The sequence below is a fragment of the Papaver somniferum genome, chromosome 4, assembly GCF_003573695.1.
Source record: "Papaver somniferum cultivar HN1 chromosome 4, ASM357369v1, whole genome shotgun sequence".
Lineage (NCBI taxonomy): Eukaryota > Viridiplantae > Streptophyta > Magnoliopsida > Ranunculales > Papaveraceae > Papaver > Papaver somniferum.
This window is the reverse complement of record NC_039361.1, coordinates 105,416,758-105,430,012: the sequence shown is the minus strand read 5'-3', so window position 1 is coordinate 105,430,012 and position 13,255 is coordinate 105,416,758. Positions and strand designations below refer to the sequence as shown.

The 13,255-nt window shown below is 37.2% G+C and overlaps 1 protein-coding gene, 1 non-coding gene and 1 pseudogene across 3 annotated transcripts; 2 read left to right on the top strand and 1 right to left on the bottom strand.

Moving 5' to 3' along the window:
• Window positions 1-1,254: 1,254 nt before the first annotated feature.
• LOC113272934 lies at window positions 1,255-9,969 on the top strand (annotated as a pseudogene).
• On the top strand, window positions 5,756-8,220 carry LOC113276251. Of its 2 annotated transcripts, none has more exons than XM_026525829.1 (4): window positions 5,756-6,036; window positions 6,526-6,636; window positions 6,787-6,971; window positions 7,243-8,220. In XM_026525829.1, exons 2-4 carry the CDS (start codon window positions 6,541-6,543, stop codon window positions 7,577-7,579), a joined length of 618 nt encoding a protein of 205 aa, XP_026381614.1. In that variant the 5' UTR covers window positions 5,756-6,036; window positions 6,526-6,540; the 3' UTR covers window positions 7,580-8,220. The 2 variants fall into 2 exon arrangements, with proteins under 2 accessions (XP_026381614.1, XP_026381615.1); XM_026525830.1 differs by having other exon boundaries at window positions 6,506-6,636.
• TRNAA-AGC lies at window positions 9,928-10,000 on the bottom strand. Its single transcript has one exon. It is a non-coding gene; the product is annotated as a tRNA-Ala (tRNA).
• Window positions 10,001-13,255: the final 3,255 nt, after the last annotated feature.

Here is a 13,255-nt window from a genome sequence, read left to right as displayed (position 1 = left end):
TTGGATTAAACCTTGGTTTCTAGCATCTCGATACTGATCAAATATCACCTCATCCGCAGTCAATTTGTCGATGGTGATTCGGATTTTGATAAGCTGTTGCAGCATTTCCTTATCCTGACCACCCTTAAAATTGTATCTTTGCCCTCTTGGCTTATTAATCGCAACATTCTCATCCACTTTGATATAGGAGTTGGCTTTCACCAAAGTAGGGAAGTGCTCATATATCCAAACCTATGCAAACACAAAGTTTAGTAAGAATCTTTTCTTACGATAATTTTGCAAATATAAATGATTTAGACAATAAAATTACTTGGAAGAGACATATATTTCCGTTAACTTGCGCAGTTAGTACCCTTGAACCCTTTGTCAACTCATTGTTCAAGAAGGCGACCACCGCAGTACCCAAAGAATACTCATGCATCTGATCTAAGGGATCCAATAGTTGCATATACCTGACGTCGACCAAACTTCCGAACTATCGGGGAAGATACATGCCCAGGACGTATAGAAAATAAGCTGATGCGGTAGCATTGATTCGCACCGAGTTTACCCGTCCTTCCTTATCAAAGATTTTCTTGGTCCCAGATAATGTGTCCCTCAAATTCTTCAGATTAAACTTCTTGCTTAGATGACCATCCTTCATCACAAGCATAGACTCCGTCTCAATCTGATTCCAACCGAACAATTTCTTGCTCAATTTGAAGATACCCTCCCAAGAAATTTTATTATCGAAGCCCTCATTGATTGCTTTTCCCTCAACCTCAAGGCCTAGAATTTGATGAGCATCATCGGGAGTTATCGTCATCTCACCGAATGGAAATAACATTGTATCAGTCTCTCCATAGAACCTCTCACAGAATGCAGATACGGTAACTCTATCATGCTCAATATTCGAACTCTCCACCGCAGGCCACAACCCGGAGTTCTTGACAATCACTTTCACCTCGTCACATTCATCCTCAAGATCCCAATTCTTAGTCACTAACATGAAGCTTGGAGCCTCATGAGACAGATGACATGCTTGTGATCCTAAATACCAAAAAAACAAAATGAAAAGAAATACAAACACTTGACGCAAATTTAAGATAGATACACTTGAACAAAAAACAAAGACGGATTGAGATTACTTACGATAGTATTATGGATTTGACATGCCCATGAGTCTTTGTATCCAAAAAGACATCTCCACCATCTGCTGGGGTCCCCTTTGGAGGCTCACCTGGTTTCAGTCTAACCATCATGTGAGGGGGAGGGATGTGGGAATCAGCTGGTTTAGTGATAACGCTCTTTTTCTTTCCGGTTTCAGTTGAAGTTAAAGCTTGGGTTTGTTGAACATTAGCTTGAGTTTGTTCTCCATCTCCTTCTTCTTCTTCTTCTTCTTCTTCTTCCACTGCCTCTTCAACAATTTCATCTTCGATATTCTTGTCTTTATCTCCATTAACATCATCATCATCATCATTACCTCCTCTAATAGGTAGCATGTTCTGATCACCATCATCATCATCATTGTTACCTCCTCCAACATCCGGAGTTCTTTCATCAACATCATCATCATCACCTCTTCTACCAGATGGAATTGATTGGTCTTCATCTGGAGTTTTATCTGAATCACTTGGTTCCGATGGTGGTTGAGAATCATTCCGCACACGAATCTTGAGCGTCCCCGACTCAACAAATTCCCATCGATGTGTTGCAGTCAAGAGTTTTTCACCAACACGAGGAGGTCTTGAAGGAGGAGAAGCAGTTTTATTCTTTGCCTTTTGCAACCTGAACAAGAACAATTAAGAAAAAATTCTTAAGTCAGCGGGGTCGACAAATATAACCTTGTCGGCTACACAAAAGTCGGAAGGGTCGATATCTAAACTACATGCCGGGTAAAGTATATTTGGCAGGGTCTTATTCCAATAACCTGCCGGCTTATAACAACTTGAACACTAGGTTTTGAACATCAATAGTTGGCAGGCTCTATAATAAAAACAATGTCGGATAACATAAAGTCGGCAGGGTGGTATTCAAATACCATTCCGACTTTCAAAATTCAAGGCATCAGGAGATACTAAAAAATTGAAATACAGCCGGCAAGGTAAAAATTTATAGCCCACCCGGCTAAAAAAAACTGACGCCAGCAGAGTCATAGGTTGAATGCCTTGCCGACCCTACAAGTAGCAGTTACAGATACTAAACAGTCGGCAAGATCTTCAACCTAAGATCTTGCCGACTAAACCTAGCTATGAAAATTCGGCAAGGTCGTGAAACAAACACCTTGCCGGCTAAATAACTGCAAATTCAAAGATTCGATTTTTCTGACCTAATTTGACATGCAAACATGAAATTGAAGTACTAGAGTGAGTTTAAATAGGCCCTTACTTTCTTAATCGCGTCATTTTTCTTTTTTCAGCAGCTTCGATTTCTTCTTCTTCAACCGTTTTTTTCTTCTCTTTCTTTTGAACTAACAAAGCAATTTCAGGGTTGTATTCGTTGGGTTTTCTATTTGTGTTTATCGTACGACTAGGTTTCGGCCGTAGTGGCTCCATGTTTGAAGATTAATCGGAATTTTCGAATCGACGATTACGACAAATTAATCGACGAGTTTTGATGGTGGTGTGATGGAGAGCCGGTATGGTTTTAGAGGAGAAGAAGAAGAGAAGAAGGAAGATGGAATGAAAAGAATAAAACTGATTTAGGGTAATTAGAATTATAAATGGTAAGGGTAGTATTGTAACTTCACCCATATTTGGCCTCCCCTTAATAACGACACTATGTCCATATAAATCTGGGTATACCCCAATCCCGCTAGGTTTATTTGGGCCTCTTAAAAAGAAAAAAGTCCATGAATAAATAAAATATACTAAGAGTGCGTTTGCACGGGTGAGTTGAGGACAGAGTTGAGTTAAGGGAGGTAGTCAATGTAGTCAATATCGGATACCGGTTTGTCTCGGCTGAGGACCGGTACACTGGTACAACATTGTATCGGGGAGATCTCGGTTTCAAATATCGGGGAGATATCGGTTCTAAATTTATATCTATAATTTATATTGTTTCACACAAAATTATACAACATTGAAATGCATCAATTTTAGAAAAACAAACAAGTTCATTCAAAACATAAGAGTCGTCGTATGAAGTTCAAATTGGAAAAATGGGAGAATTCACAACTTTAAAGTTCACAATCTGGAAACATAATTAAACATGGACATTACAATTTTAATCAAAATCATTCGATTCATCATAGATATCATAATCTTCCGTAGCTCCATCATCTCCACCAAGTAGTCCATAATTAGAGTCCAACATCAAGTCATCAGTATCATATCCACTATATTCAGAGTCAGTTGGATAAGTAGATTTGCGTCGGGAGATACAAGCACTTTTACCAACAACTGGCATACCTTTTTCACCAAAAATATCTTGCAAATCATCCAAAATAACATTATCTCCTTGTACAACCAAGTCATCCAAATTCTCTAAAGCCAACCATTCATCATTGTCATCACGCTCATCCAGAAAAATGGGATCATGAGCTTTCGGATCATCATTATATTGACTGATTTCTTTGTATCGACGTTCCAATTTCTTGTTGTATTGAATAAAGACGCTATCATTCAATTTTTGTTGCTTTATGCGATTTCGCTTCTTTGAATGCAACTGAAAGACGAAAGGATAATAAGTAAATGAAATGAAACACATCAAACAGATTGAATCTTGATGTTCATCATTATAAATTGAACCAAATAGAAAAGCCAAATATAAATCAAGTGTGTTGGAACATAACTTAGTATTTAGCGACCCTAAATGCAGGGAAAAGGAGAAGACAGGTTTAGATTGACTCACCACCGGTCCATCAAAGGTAGCGATGGCAGCACAGAGAACAATACCATGATCATTTTGATTTTGGGTCATAGACTGATTTGGATCATTAGCACATGACATCATATGGAACAATGAACCAATGGATGTTGAGAAAAAATGATTGGCTAGAGAAATATCATGCAGCAAATCATGACTAATTGTGCTTCAAAAAGAAATGACCAACTGACTAATCCCCATTTTACATGAGTCCATGACAATTAAACCAATTGATACACAGGAAACTTTACTTACCAATATCATGATCAGTTTTAATATCTGCTGCAAAAAATTTGAGTGAACTCAATTCACCAAAGATGGAGGCCCAAAATTCTGTGACTGATGCTAATGTTGGCAAGGTGTGAGGTAAATCTAAGACTTAACAGATGGACTCAATGGCTATAACCAAACAAAGCACGTAGAACCAATTAAGTCTTCAGATTATGTTTGTTGTATATTCAGTCTCATAGAAACTGTCTACAGTACTCATACCGAAAATTCAAATACGATAGAAGCTACAATTTAACCCACAAAGATATAAACACCGTTGCTTAGATTAGTGGAAGTCAGTGGAATGACTCACATGACTATAAAGCAACCTACAGTCCAAACTCATACCAAAGGAACCTGTACAGTTGGTTTGATAGTTTCATACAGAAAGAACACACATAAATTGATTAGATCTAACAAGAATGGAACTATCAATTAAGATGGAGAAACTAATTTGTTAATGATGAAAACCAACCTTTTGTTAAGATAGAATCAATTAAGATGGAGAAGAAGAACCTGCAAACAAATTTACCTGAATTAAATCTCTTCCCTTTGCGTATCGATGGGATTTAGGGATTAAATTTCTTCCTTTCTCATAGAATTCCGAAAATGCCCTCATAAATTACTGTAAAAGCCAAATATCGCCGAATATCGCCGATAAATCGATGTACCGTTTTTCCCGTATCGGACGATATTATCGGTAAAAATTCGTATCGCGATATTAGGATTTCCGTATCGCTCAGCGTCCGATACCGGTAATATCGCCGATATATCGGCCGGTACGGACGAAATTGACTACATTGGAGGTAGTTGGAGGCCTAGTTAGTAAGTTCGCGAATGATTCGCGAATCATTCGCGAATTTTTCCGTATCACGAATTTTACCGTCTTATTCGCGTACGTTTGCAACTCCGAACCCAAGTCGCGTATTATGTGGCATTCCCGGATTATTCGCGAATCGTTCACGAATTTTACGTATCCCGAATGATACGTCCGCTTAATTCGCCATAAATTCTTTAGCTTTTACTTTTCAAAGACTCCACTTTTTGGGCTTTACTGCCTCCCGAACATACACGACCGAATATTAGACGTGTTGTAATTTTTATGAAACAAAAACGACTGAAGAGATTTGAAGGTGAAGGTGAGAGAGATCTCAAACTCACTAACCAAGCATCTAAACCACCATACGACGTCCTTTTAGATAACTAATGTTGTATATATTATTAATATCATCATATTGAGTTTATTTTTCCTTAAATAACTCACACATATGCATAAAAATTGGTCTATGACCTTATAAATACAAATTATTTGTTATATATAGATACCGAATTTTCAGAGCCGAACTCACATTTATAAATCGAATTATACACGTATATATGCCGTTCCGAACTAATGACGAATCACGTCCCGTTAACCGAATTTTGAACCGAATCTGAATTTTACAAAACCGTACAATACTCGTACGTTTGCCGTTCCGTACGTTTGCCGAATCCCGAATTGCTAACTAGGGTTGGAGGAGGTAATTCAAATTTCCATAGTGGGACTAAAAACTTTTCAGACTTTTTTATCATTGAAAATTGAGTTTCAAGGAAACTTCATGAGCTGTCATCATAAAAGTCAAGTCCGAATTGACCACACTGAAGCATTTATCACTTCTCCTCTGTAAACAGTGGAACACTTTTCCAGTATCTTCCAATTGAGTTTTCCCAACTTTAGAACTTGTGAATTTGTGATATACAAACCAACATTAATCTCTGATATCAGTAGATTCAGTACTTCCATTTCTTGCTCTATCTCCATCTCACTGTATTGTGTTGAAGTGTGTGTCTGTACATCTTCCATCTCCATTGAACCCTAGACCTACTTGAGCAGTGATCAGCTTCTGAAAAGCCCTCAACTTCAACAACTTCTACTATTGGGTATAAAATTCTCCCTTTCCTTCTGTAAATTTTTGTTATGTTTGCATTTCTTGTTGAAATTATGTTTTCAGACACTTTCCCTTTCTCAGGTTGTTGTTGCTGTTATCTCATTTTGATTGTCTTTTTTTCCCCCTGTGATTGATGCTTGATGTTAGAGAGAGGCTATAGATAAGCAAATTAAACCCAAATCTGTATATTTTGAGCATGATGGATTACAATAGAATACTTTGGTGGGTGATAGAATTTGAGGTATTCGATGTTCTGAATTTTGTTCTCTAATTGGTAAAATTAGGGTGTAGTAGACGAGTTGTTTCGATCTTGGGTCATGGGTATTCAACTTCATGTATAATATATATGCTTTGGTTACCTCTTTGAAAATATGAAATGTCACGGTTGATACTTTTAAGTAGTCTGTTTGCAAAATAGTTCAAGTGTTTTCTTGTACTTAGATCTCTATCATGTAATGTAGTGAAACACGCCACTTTTCAGGAACTTGTAGAAGATATGGAGAAGAGGGTCCTACTGATATGTATTGGAGTATGTTTTCTGGGGGTCACAGCTGCTGCACTAGGTTTCGCTGCAGAATCTAAGAGGATCAAGGTATTGATATTTCTCCATAAGATTCATTACCCATTTATTTTGTAGTTTTTCTGTACGGCTGTTATTTGATTGGTAGTAGAGTATTATATCCATAGTGTATTTTGTGTTTGGGATGTGGTTTAAGTGATTGAATAATGTTTAACTTCGCAGGAATCTGAGATTAATTTTTTCGGACCTGGCAAATGTGCATACCCAAGGACCCCAGCTTACGCCCTCGGATTGACTGCATTTGTGGTTCTTATAGTTGCTCAGGGAATTATTAATGCTTCAGCTGGCTGTATGTGTTGTAACAGACTATCTAGTGCTTGGGTTACATTCTGCGCTGTCTTTTCCTGGTAATTGACACTTAATCATTCTTCATTTGTCAGTGATGCGTGTATTCTTCATCCTCTATAATGCTATGGATTCACATGAACGACTACAGAAGTTACTTATCCTGGTCTGCATTTAGGACAAGAATATATTACTTCTTTGGAATGTGATGCTGTTTTGAAGTTCAATCCTTGTGACGTCCTATGCTTGTTGTTACTTTTTTCTGCATTCAATATGAGCTGTCATACATGTTGGTGTCAACTTATAATGGACGAATTGTGGAAATTATTGCAGGTTGATGTCTACTCTAGCTTCTATTCAGTTACTTGCAGGATCAATTTTGAATGACCGACACACTATGGATGAGATGTACTCTGTTGACTTTTGTTATGAAGTTCTTAGGCCTTGGATATTTGCAAAAGGCGCAATATTGGGTCTTATAAGCGTTACCTTTGGGGTTCTATATTACCTCAACATATCTTCAATCAAAGACAGGAACCAAATGGGGACCCCTGTCAATACTGATAATCATGGAAATATCGCGATGACCCAACCTCAAGTCCCAACTCAAATGAGTCTACAACCGGTATTCGTCCCTGAAGATACGTACAATCGGCGGCAACTCGTGTAACAATACCTTTTTCTCGGCATTCAGTAGTAAGTTACTCATTTTTATGTCTATATATATAAGATCCACAACATATAGTTATATACATGGGTTTCTGGCATTCTGCAACTCCAGTGGAGACAAATAACCACAACAACTTGAAGAATGAAACAAGTTTAGATTTGAACTCAAATGCTGTGCACAGGATGATACAAATAGTACTCAAAAAAAGTGGCACTGTCTTCTTCTTTTCTAGAATATTCTACAAACATGTGTCTGCCAAATTTAACCGCATCTCTTTCTATCCCATCTACGAAGATTTGTGGTTACAAATTCTTGTATGCAATTTTTCTGTTGAGACTGCAACGTCTACAGCTACTCCGAATAAATGACGGCAACGAGTACACGTGTTTCTTCACATACCCAAGACAAGGTTTACAGACTTGGGCACGACCATATTTTGTTTGCCATTTTTGATCTGTAACTACATTGTTTTAAACAATGTTTCAGTATTTTTTGAAGGACAAAAGATTCACTTTAGCAGAAGAATCAATGCATAGTGTTATTTTGTTGTGAAGAAAAATCTGTTTAAAACAGTGAGTTTCATACCTTGCCTGTTTTTCCTTGGATCATCAAATCCCCCCAATCTAAAGAAATCACTGGAATGAAAAAATAAAATAAAAATCTAAAGTATGATGAAATATCGACAGAGTATACTGCAGTATCGCTGTTCGGATACCAACTTCAATTAGGAATTTCCTTATTTGTTATTTGTCCAAGTTATGTTCTCTATACATATACATACTTTGCTCTACGAGTTCAATTCAATCTATTCATCAGTATAAAATATGGCTAATAACCGCGAGGAAATTGTAGATCTGTTTTTAAGAATAGGATTGGATGCAAAAACTGCGAACAACACTGTTGCTAATAACAAGGTTACTGCGAACCTAAAAGCGGTAATCCAGGAGGCAGCAGTGACTGATCATGGATGTAGCAAAGCCGTTGGAAATCTTTTGTACACAGTTGCTACAAAATTCCCTGCTAATGCACTTGTACATCGACCTACTCTGCTGGAATACATAGTGTCACTGAAGATCAAGTCCCCTGCTCAGTTAGAGGCAGCTCATGCATATCTTGGACGCCTGGGTTCTGAGAACCTTCAGCTGAATGAATTTGAAGAGGCTTGTGGTGTAGGAATAGAAGTTTCGTTGGAGGAAATTGAAGACACTGTCTCCATGGTTTTTGAAGAGAAAAGGGATGTCATCTTGGAGATGCGCTACCGGTTTAATGTTGGTGAACTATTTGGGAAAATTCGAGCTACGCATCCATGGGCTGATACACAGATTGTGAAGAAAGTGATTGATGACAAACTATATGGATTGCTGGGTGAGAGGACCGCTGCAGATGATGAAAAGCCTGCAAAGAAGAAAAAGGATAAAGTTTCTAAAGAAGATGTGAAAGTGGTAGCTGTGCAGACTCCTGAAGAAGAAATCAACCCCTTTACTATATTCCCCGGGCCAGAGGAAAATCTAAAGGTGCATACAGAGGTATTCTTTAGCGATCGCCCTGTTTTAAGAGCCTGCAATACAAAGGAGATGCTGCAGAAGCATATTGAAGTGACCAGCGGCAGAGTCTTCACCCGCTTCCCTCCTGAGCCAAATGGGTACTTGCATATAGGCCATGCAAAGGCTATGTTTGTTAATTTTGGCCTAGCAAAAGAGAGGGGTGGATGTTGCTACCTCAGGTATGATGATACGAACCCTGCTGCTGAAAAGAATGAATATATAGAACATATTAGGGAAATTGTGCAATGGATGGGGTGGGAACCTTTCAAGATAACGTACACCAGTGACTATTTTCAAGTTCTGTATGATTATGCTGTAGAGCTGATCAAGAAGGGTCATGCTTATGTTGATCACCCGAGTGCAGAAGAAATAAAAGTGTCCAGGGAAAACAAAAGGAACAGTCCGTGGCGTGATAGGCCAATTGAAGAATCACTGAAGCTGTTCAATGACATGAAAATGGGGTTGATTGAAGAAAACAAAGCGACACTTAGAATGAAGCAGGACATGCAGAGTGATAACTTTAATATGTATGATCTGATTGCTTATCGAATAAAGGTCACTCCTCACCCACGTACCGGAGACAAGTGGTGCATATATCCTAGTTATGACTATGCTCACTGTATTGTGGATTCTATTGAAAATATCACTCATTCGCGGTGCACACTTGAATTTGAGACTCGGCGTGCGTCATACTACTGGTTGTTGGATGCATTAAGCCTATACCAGCCCTATGTTTGAGAATATTCACGGTTGAACATCACTAACGCGATAAGAAAAAAAGAAAAAAAAAAAAAGAAAAAAGATTGGAGAAGTGGGGCATCGATCCCCATACCTCTCGCATGCTAAGCGAGCGCTCTACCATCTGAGCTACATCCCCTGATTGTGCTATCGGGGCAACTTAATTTGATTTATTTACATATCGTTTTCCAGTTTCAAGGGCTTTATCTTTCTTTTTTTATTTGAACAAGAGACGAGGGTTTTATCTTTGCGTCCATGAGTCACTAGCGAACTAGCAAGGATGCTTTTTTCATGCCCGGATGATTGTATTCAGCTTTCCAGGATATGGTGTTGGCAGCTAATAGTGTTTTTATGGCATCAAACTGAATAACGATGCTCGAAAATCATATAAAGAAGCGAATATAATTCTATTCAAAGTTTATTTATTTTCATTGGATGAATGTGTTTTGTTTATCATGCAAGTCATATTTCATCACTATGATCCATTATGCTGAATTAGGGTTGCACATGTGTCGGGCGGGTCGGGTTTTAGCTAATACCAACTCCGCACCCATAAACAACGGGTTTTTATTTTCATAACCAACCCCGCACCCACAAACAGCGGGCGAGTTTTGTTACCCGTCCGTTACGGGTCGGGCGGGTTTGGGTTTAAACCCGCTTAAATCCGCTTTATATTCCATAATCATTCACACACACATGTTTTAAAGTTTAAATAAACTACTTACTTAAGTTCTTAATAACTTAAAAAAACAAACCATAAACATAACTACATAAGTCTTCCATAAACATAACTACATAAGTCTTCATTGTTAAGCTTAAACAAGTACTAGTGTACATAGTACACTAGGACTTCCAATCACGTAAGTCGACAATCGGTTTATTTTCGTGTATATGTAATCTGATTTTAAAGTTCCAGGAAAAAACGTGAACAACAATCGGATTATATGACACGAGACGTGAACCGATTTTGGACTTTAAAATTTTTTAGACAAATCTTTAATCGGTCTTTATAGTTGCACATATAAACCGATTATGAGAAATCGATTTAATCGACTGTAACATATAAACCGATTTTGAATCATCAGCTTGTTGATATTTGTTAAAGATTGTTGTGGCGTTTGAAGAAGATCAACCCAAAGTTGTATCTCTATTGCGTCCTGATACCTCTTCCCACTATTTCACCGATTTGGAATGGCAAGATAGAAATGATGCAAAGTGGTTTATAGACAAGGGAATAGAGATTAAATGCGCCTTAGTTTTAGGCCGTCATTCAAGTGAAGATCGTTTGGAAATTGCGTTGCGTTGTTCATCTATTTGGTAAGGGATCATGTTATACATACGCGCCAAAATACACCATTTGGGATGAATCGCTTAAGGATCGGAGAATTTTTTTATTCAACCATAACAACATACATTATGTCGGTCTTAGAGTACGTGATGATTGTTCATTACCACCGCTAGATGGGTTTCATGAGGTCTCGGAGCTCACCAAGGAGTGGCTAAAAAAATACGATCCCAACATGAGGCGATGGGAGGAATTGATCGGGCCGGATCAATTCGATGGTCTCCATTTGTTGGAATGAGTATTTTCCTTATGTTAAAAATTTGATCTGTCGGATGCTTATATTTTGTCGCTTTCTTATATTGTATTTTGCAAACTTGAACCAACCTTAATGAATGAAAGTGGTTTTCTTTTTTTGGGGAACTTGGGCTCATTTATAGAAATTTGTAACAAAATCGTACTTCTTATTCATTTATAGAGTCTGATTCTGGAGTTAGTTTGTTGCAGCTTTTTCAGAATCGGTTTATATGGAGGATAATGTAATCCGATTATTGGAAGAAAAGGGTACATAGATTTTTAACTAAACAGTCGGATTACATGTGGTCCAAAATGATCCGAACAGGAATCCTGAATCGGTTTATATGTGTATTAATGTAATCCGATTATAGTTGATGTTCATCACATCAACCCATAATCGGTTTATGTAGGTTCACATTAAAATCCTATTAAGATTACAATCGGATTACTGTGCTGAACATATAAACCGATTCTGGGTGGATTTTCAGAAAACTTGATGAGTGAAATTTCAAGATTTAGAGGTAAATCATTGTAGAGTATTTCTTAGAAGGAATGGTTTAAAGCGATTTAACTCAATCACTTGAATTGTCTGTTTTTGGGTTTTCTTTTTACAAACAACGAAAGAAGATTTTAATTGTTATTTGTGATTGATTAAGATTTAGTTTTGGTTTTGATGGAAATTGAAAAATAAATTAAGTTTTGATTAATGATTTTTGTATTTGTTAATTAAGTTATGATTTTGTTTTTGTATTTGTATTTGTGTTAGAATAATTAAGGTTTCTTTAAGGATTAGTTTAGTATTTTTACAATATTTTAGACACCCCTTATCATTCTCTATTGGGTGGATGAAGAAATCCATAGGTCCCAATTTAGCCAGGATTTTTTATTAGCCCACCCGGACATAGAATCCTGGTTCTGTCTATAGCCCGTTTGGATACAAATTTGTTTCTGACTTCTGCTTTTGCTTCATAAAAAGCTGATTTTTCTGCTTCTATAAGTCGTCCTGAATTATTCTAACACAAATGTCAGAGCTTTAGCAGCTAATATGCATAAGTTTGATAATTTTGGGCAAGACATTTGTGATCTTTTAGCCCAAAATCAAAACAATATTTCTGGTTAATCACTAAATTCCTATTTTATCAAAAAAAAAATATGATAAAGAACAAAACTTAAAGTTAAGGGTATATGTGACTAAATTTTTTGTGTCTTTTTCACCCCGACACATATTTTGCTTGTCCTACTACTCCCATACATTATGGGTTTTGGTCATATGACCCATTTTTCGTTTGATTTAATTACTTTTGTTTGTATCCTCACAAATCTCTTTCGGATTTTATTTAGGGTTTTAGTTTTGTTTGTATCTTCACTAATCTCAATTAATTAGCTGTATCATTTACACCACTTTGGAAGTTATGGAGTATTCTTCTCATTCATGACGACTTGTGAGCGATCGCATTATGAGTACAATCCTCTTCATTCAATTCAGGTTTGCTCGGCCCGACCACAAATTATGAGATTTGTGAATATATATTTGCACAGATTCATTTTACGAACTTATTTATAACACCAAACTGAATAACGTTGAATTGTTACTTTATTTGGTGCAAAAGTTGAGTTGATTGTTCCTTTTCGTGGAGCTTTGAAAATGCAAGTTTGGATTGAAATACGTCTAAATCATAAAACTAGGCTTGTCAATATATGTCCGATATCCGAAATCCGTTTCCGAGTATTCGGGATTTTATAGGATTTTATCCGTTTTATCGGATATCGGATACAGATATTTGTCGGATATTTCTTCCTTAACCTATCGGAATC

Bases quoted from the DNA above. Each gene is read 5' to 3' on its own strand.
- LOC113276251 (XM_026525829.1), top strand. From the start codon at position 6,541: ATGGAGAAGAGGGTCCTACTGATATGTATTGGAGTATGTTTTCTGGGG. The intron at 6,637-6,786 runs GTATTGATATTT...TTAACTTCGCAG, and splicing joins CAGAATCTAAGAGGATCAAG to GAATCTGAGATTAATTTTTT. The intron at 6,972-7,242 runs GTAATTGACACT...AAATTATTGCAG, and splicing joins TTCTGCGCTGTCTTTTCCTG to GTTGATGTCTACTCTAGCTT.